Genomic DNA, 18,476 nt, shown 5'->3' with positions numbered 1-18,476 from the left:
TACAACTCTTAGTAGTATTAATTATAATTTATATTAACCGCATTTACAATGTAATTATAATCCACATGAGATCTCATACCGTTTCTCCCAATCTAGTATGGATGAGGCGGTCTAGATACTTAACTGAGCAACAATTTTAATTCTCTCTCTCTCGCTCTCTCTCTCTCTATACACACACACACACACACACACACACACACATATAAACACACAGTGGCATGCGAAAGTTTGGGAACCCCTTTCAGAATCTGTGAAAATGTGAATAATTTTAACAAAATAAAAGAGATCATACTAAATGAATGTTATTTTTTTTTTATTTAGTACTGTCCTGAGTAAGATATTTAACATAAAAGATGTTTACATTTAGTTCAATTAACAAGACATGAACACGAATAGCATGTTAAATTGTATATATATATATATATATATACTGTATATTACAATTTAACATGCTATTCTTGTTATTCATATCTTGTTAATAAAGATATTATTATTACTTTTTTTTAGGCAGTTGGTTGAGGAAGGTTCTAACTACGGGATTACAAATGCATACATATTGATAAAGCATATGGTTAAATTAATATTACAATAAAAAAATTAATATTACAACTCCCAATTTAACTATATTTTCTGTTATCTATGTTTACATAATTATAAACCAAATGAGAAGAACATATATTAATTGGTCATTAAATATCTGAACTATTTACTATTTCTAAAATAAGTTACATTATAATCACTAATAAAAAAAATAAATGAATGTCAATGAAATTAAAAATCTTATAAATATTATTACAAATAATTACTTGAAACAGTAATATAAAATGTATCCATCATTATATATATATATATATATATATATATACAGTATTGTTCAAAATAATAGCAGTACAATGTGACTAACCAGAATAATCAAGGTTTTTAGTATATTTTTTATTGCTACGGGGCAAACAAGTTACCAGTAGGTTCAGTAGATTGTCAGAAAACAAACAAGACCCAGCATTCATGATATGCACGCTCTTAAGGCTGTGCAATTGGGCAATTAGTTGAAAGGGGTGTGTTCAAAAAAATAGCAGTGTCTACCTTTGACTGTACAAACTCAAAACTATTTTGTACAAACATTTTTTTTTTCTGGGATTTAGCAATCCTGTGAATCACTAAACTAATATTTAGTTGTATGACCACAGTTTTTTAAAACTGCTTGACATCTGTGTGGCATGGAGTCAACCAACTTGTGGCACCTCTCAGCTGTTATTCCACTCCATGATTCTTTAACAACATTCCACAATTCATTCACATTTCTTGGTTTTGCTTCAGAAACAGCATTTTTGATATCACCCCACAAGTTCTCAATTGGATTAAGGTCTGGAGATTGGGCTGGCCACTCCATAACATTAATTTTGTTGGTTTGGAACCAAGACTTTGCCCGTTTACTAGTGTGTTTTGGGTCATTGTCTTGTTGAAACAACCATTTCAAGGGCATGTCCTCTTCAGCATAGGGCAACATGACCTCTTCAAGTATTTTAACATATGCAAACTGATCCATGATCCCTGGTATGCGATAAAAAGGCCCAACACCATAGTAGGAGAAACATGCCCATATCATGATGCTTGCACCTCCATGCTTCACTGTCTTCACTGTGTACTGTGGCTTGAATTCAGAGTTTGGGGGTCGTCTCACAAACTGCCTGTGGCTCTTGGACCCAAAAAGAACAATTTTACTCTCATCAGTCCACAAAATGTTCCTCCATTTCTCTTTAGGCCAGTTGATGTGTTCTTTGGCAAATTGTAACCTCTTCTGCACATGCCTTTTTTTTAACAGAGGGACTTTGCGGGGGATTCTTGAAAATAGATTAGCTTCACACAGACGTCTTCTAACTGTCACAGTACTTACAGGTAACTCCAGACTGTCTTTGATCATCCTGGAGGTGATCATTGGCTGAGCCTTTGCCATTCTGGTTATTCTTCGATCCATTTTGATGGTTGTCTTCCGTTTTCTTCCACGTCTCTCTGGTTTTGCTCTCCATTTTAAGGCATTGGAGATCATTTTAGCTGAACAGCCTATCATTTTTTGCACCTCTTTATAGGTTTTCCCCTCTCTAATCAACTTTTTAATCAAAGTACGCTGTTCTTCTGAACAATGTCTTGAACGACCCATTTTCCTCAGCTTTCAAATGCATGTTCAACAAGTGTTGGCTTCATCCTTAAATAGGGGCCACCTGATTCACACCCGTTTCTTCATAAAATTGATGACCTCAGTGATTGAATGCCACACTGCTATTTTTTTGAACACACCCCTTTCAACTAATTGCCCAATTGCACATCCTTAAGAGCGTGCATATCATGAATGCTGGGTCTCATTTGTTTTCTGAGAATCTACTGAACCTACTGGTAACTTGTTTGCCACGTAGCAATAAAAAAATATACGAAAAACCTTGATTATTCTGGTTAGTCACATTGTACTGCTATTATTTTGAACAATACTGTATATATATATATATATATATATATATATATATATATATAAATGTATATATGTAAACAGTTATTATATTCTATTTCCACATACATTTATATTACCCACAACACCTATATGTAATCGTTATTTATTAGTTTATACAAGTTTGAAATAGAAATTAAACCACACACGATCTGTTCCTCTGTCTTTACTTCGAAGTTCACAACTAAGAACACAAGACCTTTCTTTGAAAATATTGCCAATATAAGTTTTTTAGAACAGGGAAAAAAACTGGTATCATATTGAGGATGTCCACCTTCAGTGGCAACTGTACAGAGGAAAAAATAAATGGCATTTTCTTTTATTATTAATCATTGATTACTCGATATTTCTCAGACGTACATAAATCTCTGTGTAACCTTGTGAAGGTTTCTTCTTCTCCAGACCACTGCTAAATATTCAGCGGTAAAGTGCTGTAGCAAAAACTCTTTCCCCACGAAAAAGCCAGGAATATGTGTTTCCGTATTCATCTGCAATGTTTTCAGTGTCTGTCTGTATGAATCTATATACAAATGAGTTTACGGTTACAGGAGCAGAACATGAATAATTGTGCCTCACTGTACATCGTTCTAGATCACAAATGGATCCGACTTTTAACAGGACCCCCGAAAATGAATATGAATGATAGAAGTTTCTTTCTTCCTATATGTGTGCAAAACAAGAAATCCCTTCTATTTACCACCACTTGCCTGATTGGCTGAAATTCTCTCCCAGGCCGCGACAGCCAATAGGATTAGAGGATGTCAGCCGCATCACACTGGTCATTATATAAATCACGTCAGTGGTAAATCAAAGCCATCGATCTTCTGGTACAGCAACTGTATCGTTAAGGGGCGTAAATGATACACGGATTGTATAAATAACTCTATTTTTGTGCAACATATTGATTGTGATATTGCAAAACGGAAATACAAATATTAGATTTTTCTGAAAGAAAATACGAACAATGTAGCTCCGCAGGAAAAAAAACGAAGAGAACAAAGAACGCTCTCAGCTTTTGCAGGCACAATGGTAGATGTGACAAACGCTTAAAAAGCATCATCCCAAACCCTCCGAAATAAACCATTACTGAAGTTGAATTCAAATATCAGAATCCGATATCATGAACCAACGATAAAATCCAGTTACGTTTTCATTCATAGTAAATGTGCCGCCCGCATTCTCCACCACACTGTGCCCTCGCCTTCAGAAGTCAGTACTTTGAAATGAAGATTGTTTTCATTTGCGTCTGGTCCAAGCAGAACTGTTTAGGTTACATCGAGTAGCTCGAAACGAAACAATGCAGGGCTGTGGATAAAACAAACACTGAAGACGTTCAGGTACAAATAGTCACGTTTCACTGCTGGACGTAAATGGCTTGGACGAATTGCACAAACAATGACAAGCATTTTTTTTTTTCACAAACGTGGGCCGCTGTGGTCAACAGTCTCTGATTTTTTCAGTTTGCCTTTGTTGAAGGACTGGATGGAGCTGAGGAGGGCGCTCCTGCCCACGCCGTTGGCACTGGGAGGCGAGAGGGACGGAGGGACGGGTTCAATCCCCGGAGGAGGAGGAGGAGGAGCAGCGGGAGGAAGAGGAGGTGCAGGAGGTGCTCCTGCTGGAATCAGAGAGAACAGTCCATCACCATCGGTCAAATATAACTAAACCGTAAGAAAACTACCGTATTTTCCGGACTATAAGTCACACTTTCTTTCATAGTTTGGCTGGTCCTGTGACTTATAGTCAGGTGCGACTTATTTATCAAAATTAATTTGACATGAACCGAGAGAAATGAACCAAGAGAAAACATTACCGTCTCCAGGCGCGAGAGGGCGCTCTATGCTGCTCAGTGCTCTTGTAGCCTACACTGAAAACATAGAGCGCCCTCTCGCAGCTGGAGACGGTAATGTTTTCTCTTGGTTCTAAATAAATGCAACTTATAGCCCAGTGCAACTTGTTTTTTTCATTGTCATGATGTATTTTTGGACGGATGCGACTTATACTTAGGTGCGACTTATAGTCCGAAAAATACGGTACTTAGAATCCTGTGCAGCAAGTAAGCAGGAAGTGATCAAGTGCAATAGCTGTTCAGAATGATACACTTACCACAAGCGGCAACATTTAAACAACATAAATTAATTTAATAGATTTTTAATTATGTATATTTAATACGTAAATACGCAATATTGCAGTATAAAAAAATACTATGCAATAAAACATGAAAAACATATATATTTTCAAAATATTAAAAAATATAATTAATGGGTAAAGATAATTTAAATTATATTTATTAATAAAAAAAGTATTATTATATATTATAATATTTGATATTTAATATATATATATATATATATATATATATATATATATATATATATATATATACACATATATACACACAAATACACATTATACAATATATATGTACATATACAATACACTACCTAAAAATATTAAATATAATTAGATTATTAATAATTATAAAATATAATATACAAAATATAAATATCTACTACTAATAATATAATACCCAACATATTATGATATTTAAATATACTGATATGAACTCTAATTCTTAATTATATCATAAACAATTGAAAACGTGCAATATTTATAAATAAATATACAAAATATAATGATATAAAAACATACTATGATATAACATAATTCAGATAAAAATACACAAAATAATTTTTTATACCTTTAATATTTTGATATAATAAATAAATATACATACTATTTTATTTAATAAATAAATATACTATATTTTATGAATATAACTTTCTATATAATAATAATAATAATAATAATAATAATATATTATAAATGACATAATTATTCATAATAAGTTAATATTAAATATAAATATAAATTAATATAATATGTATAACTTGTTATACAATTTGAACGATTTATATTTGAAACATTTTCTAAGCAAATATTTTATACAAAATATTTGAATACTAAAAATTGAATAGTGCCCTACTTGTGCTCACTTGTAATTGCTTTAAAACTAAACATTTTTTATTTTATTCCTCTTTCAAAAGAGTATATAGAATATTATCTACTACAGTATATTTACTAATATAAACACACAATATATAAGAAGAAAAAAACAACAACAACCATCACAATCCACAAAACGTTACCCTCAGAAAAGTCCAGAATGAAGCAAATTTGGTGCCTAAACAGACAATTGCAGATTGTGAACTTTTAAAGTTGCATAACCCTTCTCAGTAGGCTGGAAAGTGTCTGGAGGGACCTCATTTGCATGCATTTACATGCATTAATATTAATGAGCAACAGTTTTGCGGAGAGGAATCCGAATGTACTACTGAGGGAGGGTGAGCTGCAACTTTAAGGTGGAAAGAGATTATTATTATTGAATTACTTTACCCCAGACACGGTCAAAATGGTGCATGCTCTAGTTTTGAAGACAGCATATAAGAGAGAGAGGGAGAGAGAGAGAGGCACACACAAGTTACTGATCATATCAGAATGAGGCCACAGATCGGATGAGTATGATCTGGTAAGATGAATGGAGATTTGCAACTGATTTCATGAGGAATTTGATGATTAATTAAGGGAATGAAAAAGATTAGCTCTCAATTAGACAGAAGAAGAAAAAAAACAGGAGATGTTAATGCACGGATGAGTCACAATCGAAAACGTTTTACCAAATCATGCAACGAATACAGAATTATATGTGATTTACTGGAAAAACTGATTGTTTACATGGACATACTGACTGTGGAAAGTAAGACCAGGAAAAAAAAACCTCTTCTGATTTATTTGTGTCCCTGGAGGACAAAAGCAGTCTTAAGACTTTGGGGGTATATTTGTAGCAATAGTCAAAAATACATTGCATGGGTCAAAATTATAGATTTTTCTTTTATGCCAAAAATCATTAGGATATTAAATAACGTTCATGTTCCATGAAGATAGTTTGTAAATTTCCTACTTTAAATATATAAAAACTTAAATTTTGATGAGTAATATGCATTGCTAACAATTCATTTAGACAACTTTAAAGGCGATTTTCTTAATATTTAGAATTTTTTGGCACCCTCGGATTCCAGATTTTCAAATAGTTGGCCAAATATTATCCGATCCTAATAAACAATACATCAACTGAAAGCTTTAAGATGATATACAAATCTCGATTTCGGAAAATTGACACTCAAGACTGTTTTTTTGGTCCAGGGTCACATTAGACATAATGGTTGAGGATGGACGGGGTTATAAACGGGACGCACCTGATCCAGGAAGAGGAGTGGGCGAGGACGGGCAGGTTGGAGGTGAACTCGCCCCAGAACCTGCTGGAAGACAATAAATACTACTCCAATACGATTCCATTAATAAAGGAGAGTTAAAGCAATGAAACCTACCAGAGTTGTTATTGTATTTGACGGAAAGATCCTCCTCAGTTTCATACGTCGACTGTCTCGATTTCTGAAACCAAAACAGGAAGTTTTATTTTTAACAAGCATGTGTTTAGCACAAAACGGTGTAAGCATTAAATGCGACTCCTAATCTCATGCACCTTTCTGGCCAAGATCTTCCTTTTCCTCTTCTCTTCCTCCGAGCCGTGGTGAGACTGCGCTCGCGTCAGCCTCTTGTGCTGGTGGATCTGAAAACACACCAGGCTGCAGTTACATCAAAACCTAAACTTACAGGACTGCCAAGAAAACGTTTAATGCGAATTCCTGTTTTAAAGCATCGCATTTTATTCAGCCGATATCATCAAGTCGGCTTTTCCACACTGAAACGATGGAATCTGTGTTTGTGACACTGTTGTGTGATGTTTCCTAAGTAGGCCAAGTCAAACATTTGTTACACAAGAGTCTAAAAGTGGATCAAGCAATGCACTAACGGTCCTCTGTTCCTCCACTAAGCGCTTCTCCAAGCATTCCTTGGACGATTTCAGGGCCTCCTTTAATTTGGAGCTGATCTGAGTTTGGAAAGAGAGAAGAAGATTTAACCGATTATTTAAAAACAAAAGCAAAAGCTGCTTTGGTTAGTTTTTGACTTCAGTTGGTTTACCTTAAACTGGGGTTTCTCAGAGTTAAACAGCAGCGTGTCACTGAATAACCTGTTAGAAGCAGAGTTTGTGCTTCAGTTTTAAACAATGTCAACATTCACCATTACCACCGTAAAGAAGAAAACCACATGCTTCGGATTCACAATAGCGTGACTTAGACAGACAATGAAGACTTTATGCTTATGTACACATCACATCCATTTTGGGATGAATCACATAAAACGCTAGCTCATATTTCATCCCTAAAACAACAGAAGAAAACAGAAAATTGTATACTGAATAAAGAAAATGATGCCTTTCTTAACACCACTGCATACTGGCATATATATAAAATGTAACAAACAAACAGAATACCCAAATAAAATACTATATAAAAGGAAAATTATTTATTAAATGTTAACTAATTGTAAAAAATGTATTTGCCCTAAAGGAATAAGATATTAATTGACATGTTCCATAAAGAAAATGACACCTATTTTTTGCAATTTGACATTATTTTCATGATATTAAGCAATAAATGAACTGATTTATGACAATGACGTCCATTATTTTATTCTAAAAGAATAAATTATATTAAAAAATAAAACAAACAAACAAAAACCTAAATAAAATACTATGTAAAAGGATGATATATACAATGTTAACTAATTGTAAAAAATGAATTTGCCTAAAAAGGAATAAGATATTAAATTACATGTTTCATAAAGAAAATGACACCAATTTCAATTTGACATTTTCATGATATTATGCAATAACAATATTTTTTTTCTAAAATAATGTAAATTGTATACAAAAATGTATATATAAAATATTTAAAAAAAAAATGTAAAAAAACAAAAAAAAAAAAAACATAAGTGCTATAAAAAAAAATACATGCGAGCTAAATAATATTATAAATAAATATTTGAAAGTAATTTCAGAAATGTTTATGGTGCCAGAAGGAATAGGATCATTCTGTGCGATTATAAAGTCGTAACTCACGGTGTTTGTAGGAGCTGGGAAACGGTTGGCATTCCCGTTTTGCAAGCTTCTGTGGACAGGATGGACTGAAGTACAGAGACTGTGGGAACATGGAAAAACAAACGTATCACAAAAATACATAGCTATAAAAATATGACCCACAACAGACTTTGGGATTATCGCTGGATGGAGTCAACTAATGTATAATACTCAACAGCTGATGTTCTGTAGCTTAAAATAGCAAGTTCAACTTGAAATATAACTTATCTACTTAATGATTTAGCCAATTATACATTAGACATCCATGTTCTCCACATTCAGACCAGTGCTAATAAACACCTGTAAACTCCTACACATGCATGAAATATTGTGGCTAGTTTCTACTCTACTCCTCTACTACTCCCGACTTAAGCATATTTAAATCCATTTCTTTTTAGTCAGCTGCTAATGCTAAGCTCTTTAGTCAAACTGAAGATGGTACTGACCCACAGATGAGGACGGAGGCGGAGGATACTGATCCACAGGAACAGCGTCAGGCGGCCGGCCGTACGTCATTTCATAAAGCAAATGTCCAAACGAGTAGACGTCTACGCTTTCTGTTGTCTGATAAAAGTAAAAACATCAGATTCTGAAAATCAAGCATTTTAATGATCAATGTTCTAATTATTTACTACTAATAAGAAAATAGTAATATAAAAAGGTATCTTACATTAATTTTCCTGAACTGTGTTACATAGGGTCGGTAATATGACGGCAGTCCCAGTAACGAATTCTCTATATCCAACAATTTACACGTGTCCTCCTCAATCAGGACGTTAGACGCATGAAGATGTCCATACGGAAAACCCTTGTCGTGGAGAAATTTTAATGCCTGGAGTAAAACAAATGACATATTTACTTCTCTAGAAAATAAAGAAATACAACGGCAAAATAAGTTTAAAGTTTGAGGTGAAATAAGACTTGGCGAAAAAAAAAAAAAAAATATATTCAGCTTACCAAGGCTGAATTATTTAATCAAAAATAGATTGATACTGTGAAATACGATTATCATTTAAAATAACCGTTTTGTATTTTCATATATTTTATAATGTAATTTATTCCTGTGATCAAAACTGTATTTTCAGCATCGTTACTCCTGTCTTCAGTGTCACATGATCCTTCAGAAATCATTCTGATATTGCTACAAGTGTGACTGCATCATATAATAATTGCTGTTAATAATATTCATCGTCTGGCTGACTATGTCTTGTATTAATTTTTCAGAAAACTCCTGTCATACGCGCACGAACTGACAGTCACCACTTATAAGCTACCACTAAATATTGTAGAAACGTAATTTTCTGTAAAGTTGCTTTGTAACGATTTGTATTGTAAAAAGTGCTATACAAATAAACTTGAATTGAATTCTAATATGATGATTTACTACTCAAGAAACATTTCTATTATTATAAATGTTGAAACAGTTGTGTTGCTTCATATTTTTAGCATTTTTTTGTTGAATAGAAAGTTCAAAAGAACAGAATTTTTTTGAAACAGAATTCATTTTTAACATTAAAAATGTCTTTATCGCCATTTATCGTTCACCTTTTGAAGTGCCCCTATTATGGGTTATGAGAAGTTTATATTTTGGTTTTGGGAGTCCCAAACAACAGGTGACATCCATGGTCAAAGGTCAAAAACACTTTCATTTTCTTATAATATGCATATATTTTTACCTAACTTGTTCAACGACTCCCAAACGATTCGCTCAACGATTCATTTTTCCAAACCCCTCCTTTGCATGACGCTAATCTGCAGTGATTGGTTCGATTGGTCTCATTTTTATTTCATCATACCTGATAAAGCTGCTTTGTGTACAGCGTTACCATGGAAACTGCTAATTTTGCCGCCAAAAGTGGCATCTAGTGACAAAGAATGAATTTGCGTTTTCATTCGAACCAACTCGAAACGACCAAAAGTGGGCGGGGAATATGCTAATATTTCATGTTGACGTCAACATGAAACAGCTTGAAATAAGTTTGAAAAAAAAAGTTGTTTAAATGATTCAGAGTCAACTCTTTCTTTTGAGAGAAAACAACTTTTTACACATTGTTATTTTCAGATTTAAAACTTTGCAGGATATTTCCATGTTACACACTGTAATTTTAAATAGTCCATAATAGGGGTACTTTAATGCATTCTTCCTAAATAAAAGTATAAAAGAATAAAAATCTTACAGACCCCACATTTTTTAACAAAGCCTATGAGGATGGATGAATAAACAGATGCAAAACAGACCACAGATCAAATATAATTCTGTATGCAAATAAATGCAAAAAAATGGCAATTCACCATGCAAATATTACACTGTTGGTTAGATAATGAATGCAAACTGCTGACAACTGTGTAAATCAATGGGAGATGTTCAAACTTGAGTATAAAACCCAATTGGAGGAAGTTAAGCCGTTCAGGCTGAAAAAAACAGCAGAAGCTGAATACCTACAAACTAACAGTGGGTTTAGAAAAGAATCTCCCCTTTTAAAAGAATCACATTTTGTTGCTTGAAATGTAGACGGACATGGTTTTTGCTTTATCCAGCTGTATTTACTTAGTGCAACTTATAACATCTAAGTGAAAGATATAACAATTAAAGACTGCGTCCTTCTTCACTTCAGGCTGCAAAGCAACCAAATATATCTACTTTAAAGGGGGTTTCATTTCTATACCCACTGTAGAGATATAAAACAAACTTTAAATGGGATGTTTTACAGTGCTGCCTTAAAAGCTCAGTAAAGTCAAGACTGGTTCCTGTAAACTGGTTATTATAAGCATGAACTGGTAACCAGACCTCCAGAATCTGTCTTCCGTAGGTTTGGATCTGCTGCTGCTCCAGTCCCTGGATCTTTTTGGGATTGCAGTACTTCTTCAGAAAGGGCTCTTTGGGCTTCACCTGAAGGGTTGAACAAAATTCAAGAGCGAATGACAAGAGATACAGGTATGTTACAATATGAAAATACCTTGTCGATCAGCCAAATAAAAGAAAGCTAACCTTGCAGATGTGATCCCTGAGTGTCCCTTTCTCGCTGAAAACCCGAATGACTAGAGCAGATGATTCACTGGTTGCAGCGAAAGTGACGGGAGAGATGTTTGAATGCTACGGAAAATACCGAAAGAGATGAAGTCAGACACATACAAACACGTCACACTTGGTTTTCTCCATGCAAAATACATTTTTAGGACGTATGAAGTCGACGAACTTCATCTGACTGACTATTTGTCTTTAAGTAACCCTATTCCATGGTATTATATGGAATATTAACTAAATCTAAACTTATTAAAACCATTTTTTATATAATATTTTTGAAACAAAGCTGAAATAAAATAAAATATAATGTTTAGATGAAAAACTAAGCTTTAGCAACTAACTAAAATTACTAATTGGAAATAAATGGAAAACAACCTAATAGTAACAATAACAATGCATTTCTATAAAAATGATGCATTTCTTCATTGTTGCACACATTAGTTATTTAAATATACCTATTTAGTTGACAGATTTAACATTCATTTATAATATTAAAATTATTAAATATTTTATATAATAATTATAACATTAAAATAATAATAAAAATGAAATAAAAATGACAAAAGCGGTTAACAAAATTACTAAAAATTGAAATATATAATGTTTAAATAAAAGCTAATTAAAAAGTACTCATATAAACTACACCGTATATTTGAATTAAAACAAGAACTGAAAATAAAAAACATAATAAAAACTAAACTGTATATCTGTATTTAATTCAGAACTAGAGATCTAAAAAAATAAAAGCAAATTCAAAAATATTAGATGGAAACTAACTGCACTGTATACTTGACCACTAAAATATTTTGTAAATAAAATAAATAAATTTTTTTTTATTCAATATGTTAGTTGCTTTGTGTGTTTAATTGTAAAATTTACTAGCAATTTCTGAATTAAAATATATATAGAAATTATGGGGTGGATTATATTGGGGTGTCTACACATGATTTCCACAGCGAGTTAATGTGAGATGTGTTTCTCTCAGTGATCGGTTTCATCTCACTGCTTACGAAAACAAGAGCACATGACAGCATTCACACACAAATAATCCAAACATTCGGGTGTGCACAAAGACAGGCTCTTTTAGTTTCTTCCCCGCAGTGTGCCGGCTCTGCTTAACAGAGTGAAATTGAAAAGGTATATTCTCATTCGTTTTGCATTACTATAATAGCAGGGAAGCTGTGCTTAAGTATTATGAAAATAGTACTACAACAGTATTTTTTAATGAATAATAAATTATAATTACTACTAGTATATTTATGCTGAATTGATTTGCAATCAAAAAAGAATTGCAACCTAAAAACAAGCCATAAAACATTTTAGCAACCATATAGCAATGCCCTGGTAAGCGTCATGTTTTTAAGACTTACAGACAAAGTTGGAAGCAGCTTCATTGCAGACAGGAGATCTTTGTCAGACAGGAACTTATCTGGACCCAAATCCACCTAGAATTGGTAAAGAAATGTTTTATGGGGTACACAATGCTAATTACAGAAAAGAGCTTCATCAACAGGATCGACATCATCAGGGTTACGCAAAAATGGGAATTAAATCTGTTGAGGGTCAAAGTACTGGATTTACAGATCAGGAGTATCCAAAAAAAGATGTTGGTCTGTGTTAGGAAGGGTTGAGACCAAACTTACCCAACTTAATACTTGTTTGTCTTTGGGTTGATCTTTGTCTTTGATTAAGAAGTACCTCTTTCTCAATCGCCAGCCTAAGACAAGACAGATATTAGATGTCTGGATTCATCTCATGTATTAATGTCATATTTCAAACCAATACTAGAAAATATAAACAATATAAGAATTATAAAATATAAAATGTTTTGCATTGTGACACTGATTTAGTCAAAATAAGCATATTTTCTGCTTTAAATTTTCATTACCGTAACTCGTAAAAATCCAATTCTCATTACAAATGTACATTTTAAATACATAAAAAAAAAAAAATTATATATATAGCCTTTTTTGCATTACAGTAATGATGATGAGATTTAATTTTACTTGAGATTTCAAATTTGAACACGTCAAGGTAAATGTTAAAGCTTTGTTGATGAATCTCCCTACAAGAAACAAAAGATCAAACGTTTCTTCTCAATGTGCCTCGGCTGTAAAACTCAGGCTGTTTTTAGTGGATAAAAATTTCCCATGAGCCTCAAGTTGTCAGGAACGCTAAATGCGTCAAAATAAACCAACACCTGACACCGCATATAAACTCTCACTGGGAGAAACAGATCAATAAACCTTAAATCATTAACTATTATAGATGTGATATATCTCAAGGCTGACGGTGTTATCATTCATGGTCATTGGAAATGCCCATTCTGCCCAATATATTAAAATAAATATATATATACACAACTATTATAAAATGTTAAATATAATATAATATAATATAATATAATATAATATAATATAATATGAAACTGGATGGAAGTAACTGAACTGCTTTACTCACCAATGTCTTTTAACGGCTCAATAACCTCCCATTTTGGATCGGATCTGAAGAACATGGACACCTGCTGTAAGGCTATTTCTGAAAAATAAGGAAGGATTTTAACAATAATTCTGATGCAAAACATACATTTTCTAGTGTTAAAATAAGCCCCGGTTGCATTACCTGTGTAGTTTGCGGAGTAATTGTTAGTGTCGAGAAACTTTTTGACCAGCTCACAGCCGGAGAGGATGTGATGACATGTGATGTAGTTCAGATAAGCCTGAAGACCCTTCTGACGCTCGGCTATAAACTCTCGGTCCATGTTTCCTAACAGCTTCTTAGGAGGAAGCGGCAGGTTGAGGCCGGAGATCTGTGAACACAGACAGACTGACTCATGGTTACTCTTTCACTGATGGGAAGGCTAATGTGAAAAGCTTTGGCATGGGAGTTTTTGAGGACTCAGCAAGAGTGAATCATTGCCAATGACACGTCAGAGCAATGCTATGCAATTTATTTTGAAACAGCAGCTCTCAAACGCACACGTTTGTCCAGCACAGGTTTGTTCTAACGGTTCACTTACCAGTAAACTATTGTTCAGCATGTCAAAGTCGCTGTATCTCCGGATGACCTGCGAATACCAGAGCTGAAATCAATCATTCTGACAATAACAAACATGAGAGAGAAAGAGACAGACAGAAAACAGTCAGAGATGACAGGTGGAGGGATATACAGATGGACAGACGGACAACTTATAAACAGATAGACAGACGGACAGATAGATAGACAGATGACAGGAAGAGGGATAGATTCATAGATAGATAGATGGATAGATGAATGGATGGATGGATTGATGGACAGTTGGATGGATGGATGGACAGTTGAATGGACGGACAGACATAGATGAATGGATAGTTTGATTATAGATAGATAGATAGATAGATAGATAGATAGATAGATAGATAGATAGATAGATAGATAGATAGATAGATAGATAGATAGATAGTTAGTTGGATGAAAACTTGGATGGATGGATGGATAGTTGGATGGATAGTTGGATGGATGGATGGATGGATGGATGGATGGACGGATGGATGGACGGATGGATGGACGGATGGATAGATGGACGGATGGATGATGGATAGTTGGATGGATGGATGGATAGTTGGATGGATGGACAGTTGGATGGATGGATGGATAGTTGGATGGATGGATGGATGGATGGATGGATGGATAGTTGGATGGATGGATGGATGGATGGATGGATGGACAGTTGGATGGATGGATAGTTGGATGGATAGATGGATAGTTGGATGGATGGATGGATAGTTGGATGGATGGATGGGTGGATGGATAGATGATGGATAGTTGGATGGATGGATGGATGGACGGATGGATGGATGGATGGACGGATAGATAGTTGGATGGATGGATGGATGGATGGATGGATGGATGGATAGATGGATGGATGGATGGACGGACGGATGGATGGACGGACAGACATAGATGGATGTATAGTTGGATAGATAGATAGATAGATGGATGTAACTCACTGTCCAGCTGTTGTCTGTGGAAACTCCTCTCTGAACACGAATGATGTACTCCTGTTAACAGAGAAAAACACTGATGACTGAATCAGCAAACATACATTACATTAAGTGATAACATAAAGACCCTGCTGAAAAAAACTGATTTAGCTGCTCTTCAGTCCCCAAATCACCTTTAAATCACCAAACGAGTTCAGCCTGACTCGTGGAAACCAGCCTAAACAAGCCCATCATTCGTTTTTTCTTCTTCACTATATTTGGCATTCAAGGGATCAAAGTCATGCTGTCATGGATTTGTGGTTTTTCAGCAGAATTGTGAAGCAAGACCAAAGCAGGAAGTCAAGAGGCCAAATGTAACAGAGTCTCCAAAGTCCCTGCAGCAGCCTCCGACAGCCACTTCTCATTCACATTAATGTTTGACTCTCCTTCAGAAAGTCACCTGATGGTTTCCAGAAGACTAAAACAAGAGCAAAGGCACTCGGTTTCCATTCGCAACACTATTTCACATCACATCCGTTCTGTGGTTGATTATTTACACACTCGCCATATCTTAAGATCTTAACATCTTTCAACCTACAAAATAACATTAAATATACATAACTGATCATCTACCCTGAATCTACTCTACTCTAAAATGAACGTTTATATCACATAGAACTGAAAGCGGTTTACTAGATTGCACTTTCATTATGAATGACATTGAGAAACGAATAGATGAATAAATGAGAAAGGAAACACTCGTGTGTATTGTGGCTTCGGTTTCACAGCCAGAGGAAATGTCTTTCTGCACAAATGCAAATGATAAATGGTCAATTCCGCCGGTAAATTCACTAGAACAGATCCAGACTGCTTTATATATCACATGAGATCTAGCAGTATATGATGTTTTTATTTATTCATTTTTTTAAGGCTTATATGATGTTTACGTTAACTAAACCTATAGATATAATCAAAATTTAAAAAAGTAATATGCACACATTTTATTTTAAAGTTGATTATGCTCATTATATCATAAACACATATTAATATAAATCATATTTTTAAAGAATAGACAGATGACAGATAGACAGATCTCTAGACGGATAGACAACTAGATAGATAGATAGATAGATGGATGACTGGCAGAGATAGATAGATATTGAGATAAATAGAAATTAATAAAGTAATATCTACACATTTTCTTTTAAAGTCGATTATGCTCATTATACCATAAACACATAATAATATAAATCGTTTGTTAAAGAATTTCAATCACAATTTCGTCATCACTTTATTTAAATTTGATTATTCAAGTTTGAAAAATCTTAAAACTAAGGTAATGTATCAAATATAATTTTTAAAAAATTTACCTACCGTTATTTCTACATTCAGGATGTTGCTACATTTGAAATTTTTTTTTGTTTACATTTTATTTCACAAATATTTTCGCTTTACAAAATGTAATTGACTTCTGGCCTTAACATTAAACAACTAAACAAAAACGAATCTAAAACGACACTAAATGCGATTAATCTGATATTAATCGACTAACATTGGAGAAATACCGTTAAACGTCAAAAAACGACATACAAAGTAGAGTTTGACTTTAAACCCTTTTATAATCTAATCGAATGTTACTGACATGTAAACGCATATTTATAACAGAATTTAAAGGTGTAACTTAACGGATCGGTCTATTCGAAACCGTCTCCGCGCGCACATAAACAGCGATCCGCGCGGCTCCGGTTTGTGCCGTTTACCGTGTGTGACTGTAAACTCTGGCTGGCCTCGATCACGGCGGTCAGCGGCACGGTGTCGTCCAGCGGCGGCTTCCTGCCGATCATCGGCTGCGGCTGCTGCTCCATGAACGCCATCCCGGATCAAAACAACAAACCGCCCCGGTTCCACAGGGTTCGGTAACCGAGAGCCCACCCCGGTCGGTGTAAGGTTCACGGTTCACTGCGCGTCTGTGCTTGTGACAACGTGGGAGAAACGAATCAGAAACTGCCAGTGAAAATTTACGTGGATGCTTAAAGGAGCTCGTGCACTCAGTAGTGCGCACACTCGAGAGTAAGCGAGTGACGTCACAGATTTGTAACGCTCCAAATGTATCATTTGGGACTGTTTATTTATTTAAGAATACATGTGTAAAATGATTTACATTTGTATTTAGTGCTTGCGAGGTCGTCTTTCTAAAAAAGAAAAGAAGAAAAAAGAAAAAGTGAGTGACGCCATGTTTTAGTAAATAACGTTACCCCTACTTGTTCAAACAGGAAACATTCATAGGGCTCACGGCTAAATTCAATCATGTTATTTCCTCTGGGGCTTGGAATAAAATGAAACTTGACAAACTGTCAAACAAGCATTTTTCGACTTAAATTCTGTGCATGTTGTTTTGCATTTTCGTTTGGAGTTTGTAACATAAGCGTTGCATCTTGGCGAAGCTGCTAGCAGTATGCTAAATGTTGTCAAGAGAATCCTATCATGTGACTCAATGTGAACAGTGTTCCAGTTTCTATATTTCATGACATATTTTAAGAAAATATTAGAGCATAGAACATAAGAAATGCATGTGTCTATTTACACAATGAACAAACAAAAAACAAAGCCAAATATCAAAACAAAGGTCTGAGGAAAAAGTGTATATAGTTTAATATAATACAGTTCATCGACAAGCATTAAATACTACATGTAAATCTACACACATATGTATTTCCTCAACTAACCAAAAGAGAAAGCAAGCAAAAAATGTAAGGACTGAGGACCAAGAGGTAAATTGATCTTGGTTAATGTAAATTAAGCTGGAAGACGTTTGCAGGTTGGTTTTATGTAATTTTACCACTATTATGTTAACTTTATAATTTTTTAATTGCGGTTTTAGAGAACATAAAATGTCTTTGTTGAGGTTGGACACAGATAGTTATTGCCCACACCAAAGAACTAAGCCAAAGG

At 34.3% G+C, this 18,476-nt stretch overlaps 1 protein-coding gene across 9 annotated transcripts; it reads right to left on the bottom strand.

Annotated features, from left to right (window-relative positions):
- Window positions 1–2,650: 2,650 nt before the first annotated feature.
- On the bottom strand, window positions 2,651–17,606 carry LOC113064702 (PX domain-containing protein kinase-like protein). 9 transcript variants are annotated; one of them, XM_026235580.1, is made up of 19 exons: window positions 17,285–17,606; window positions 15,552–15,602; window positions 14,582–14,629; window positions 14,185–14,371; window positions 14,023–14,100; window positions 13,206–13,279; window positions 12,933–13,007; window positions 11,527–11,631; window positions 11,326–11,427; window positions 9,208–9,369; window positions 8,984–9,101; window positions 8,520–8,598; window positions 7,541–7,589; window positions 7,371–7,448; window positions 7,041–7,127; window positions 6,886–6,949; window positions 6,754–6,813; window positions 5,894–5,921; window positions 3,983–4,112 (listed from the first exon to the last, which is right to left on the bottom strand). In XM_026235580.1, exons 1-18 carry the CDS (start codon window positions 17,396–17,398, stop codon window positions 5,905–5,907), a joined length of 1,548 nt encoding a protein of 515 aa, XP_026091365.1. In that variant the 5' UTR covers window positions 17,399–17,606; the 3' UTR covers window positions 3,983–4,112; window positions 5,894–5,904. The 9 variants fall into 9 exon arrangements, with proteins under 9 accessions (XP_026091361.1, XP_026091362.1, XP_026091359.1 ...); XM_026235578.1 differs by having other exon boundaries at window positions 6,754–6,816; window positions 17,285–17,604; XM_026235581.1 differs by having other exon boundaries at window positions 3,993–4,115.
- Window positions 17,607–18,476: the final 870 nt, after the last annotated feature.

This window comes from Carassius auratus, chromosome 47 (assembly GCF_003368295.1).
Source record: "Carassius auratus strain Wakin chromosome 47, ASM336829v1, whole genome shotgun sequence".
Classification (NCBI taxonomy): Eukaryota; Metazoa; Chordata; class Actinopteri; order Cypriniformes; family Cyprinidae; genus Carassius; species Carassius auratus.
This window is presented reverse-complemented; position numbering and strand designations above follow the sequence as displayed.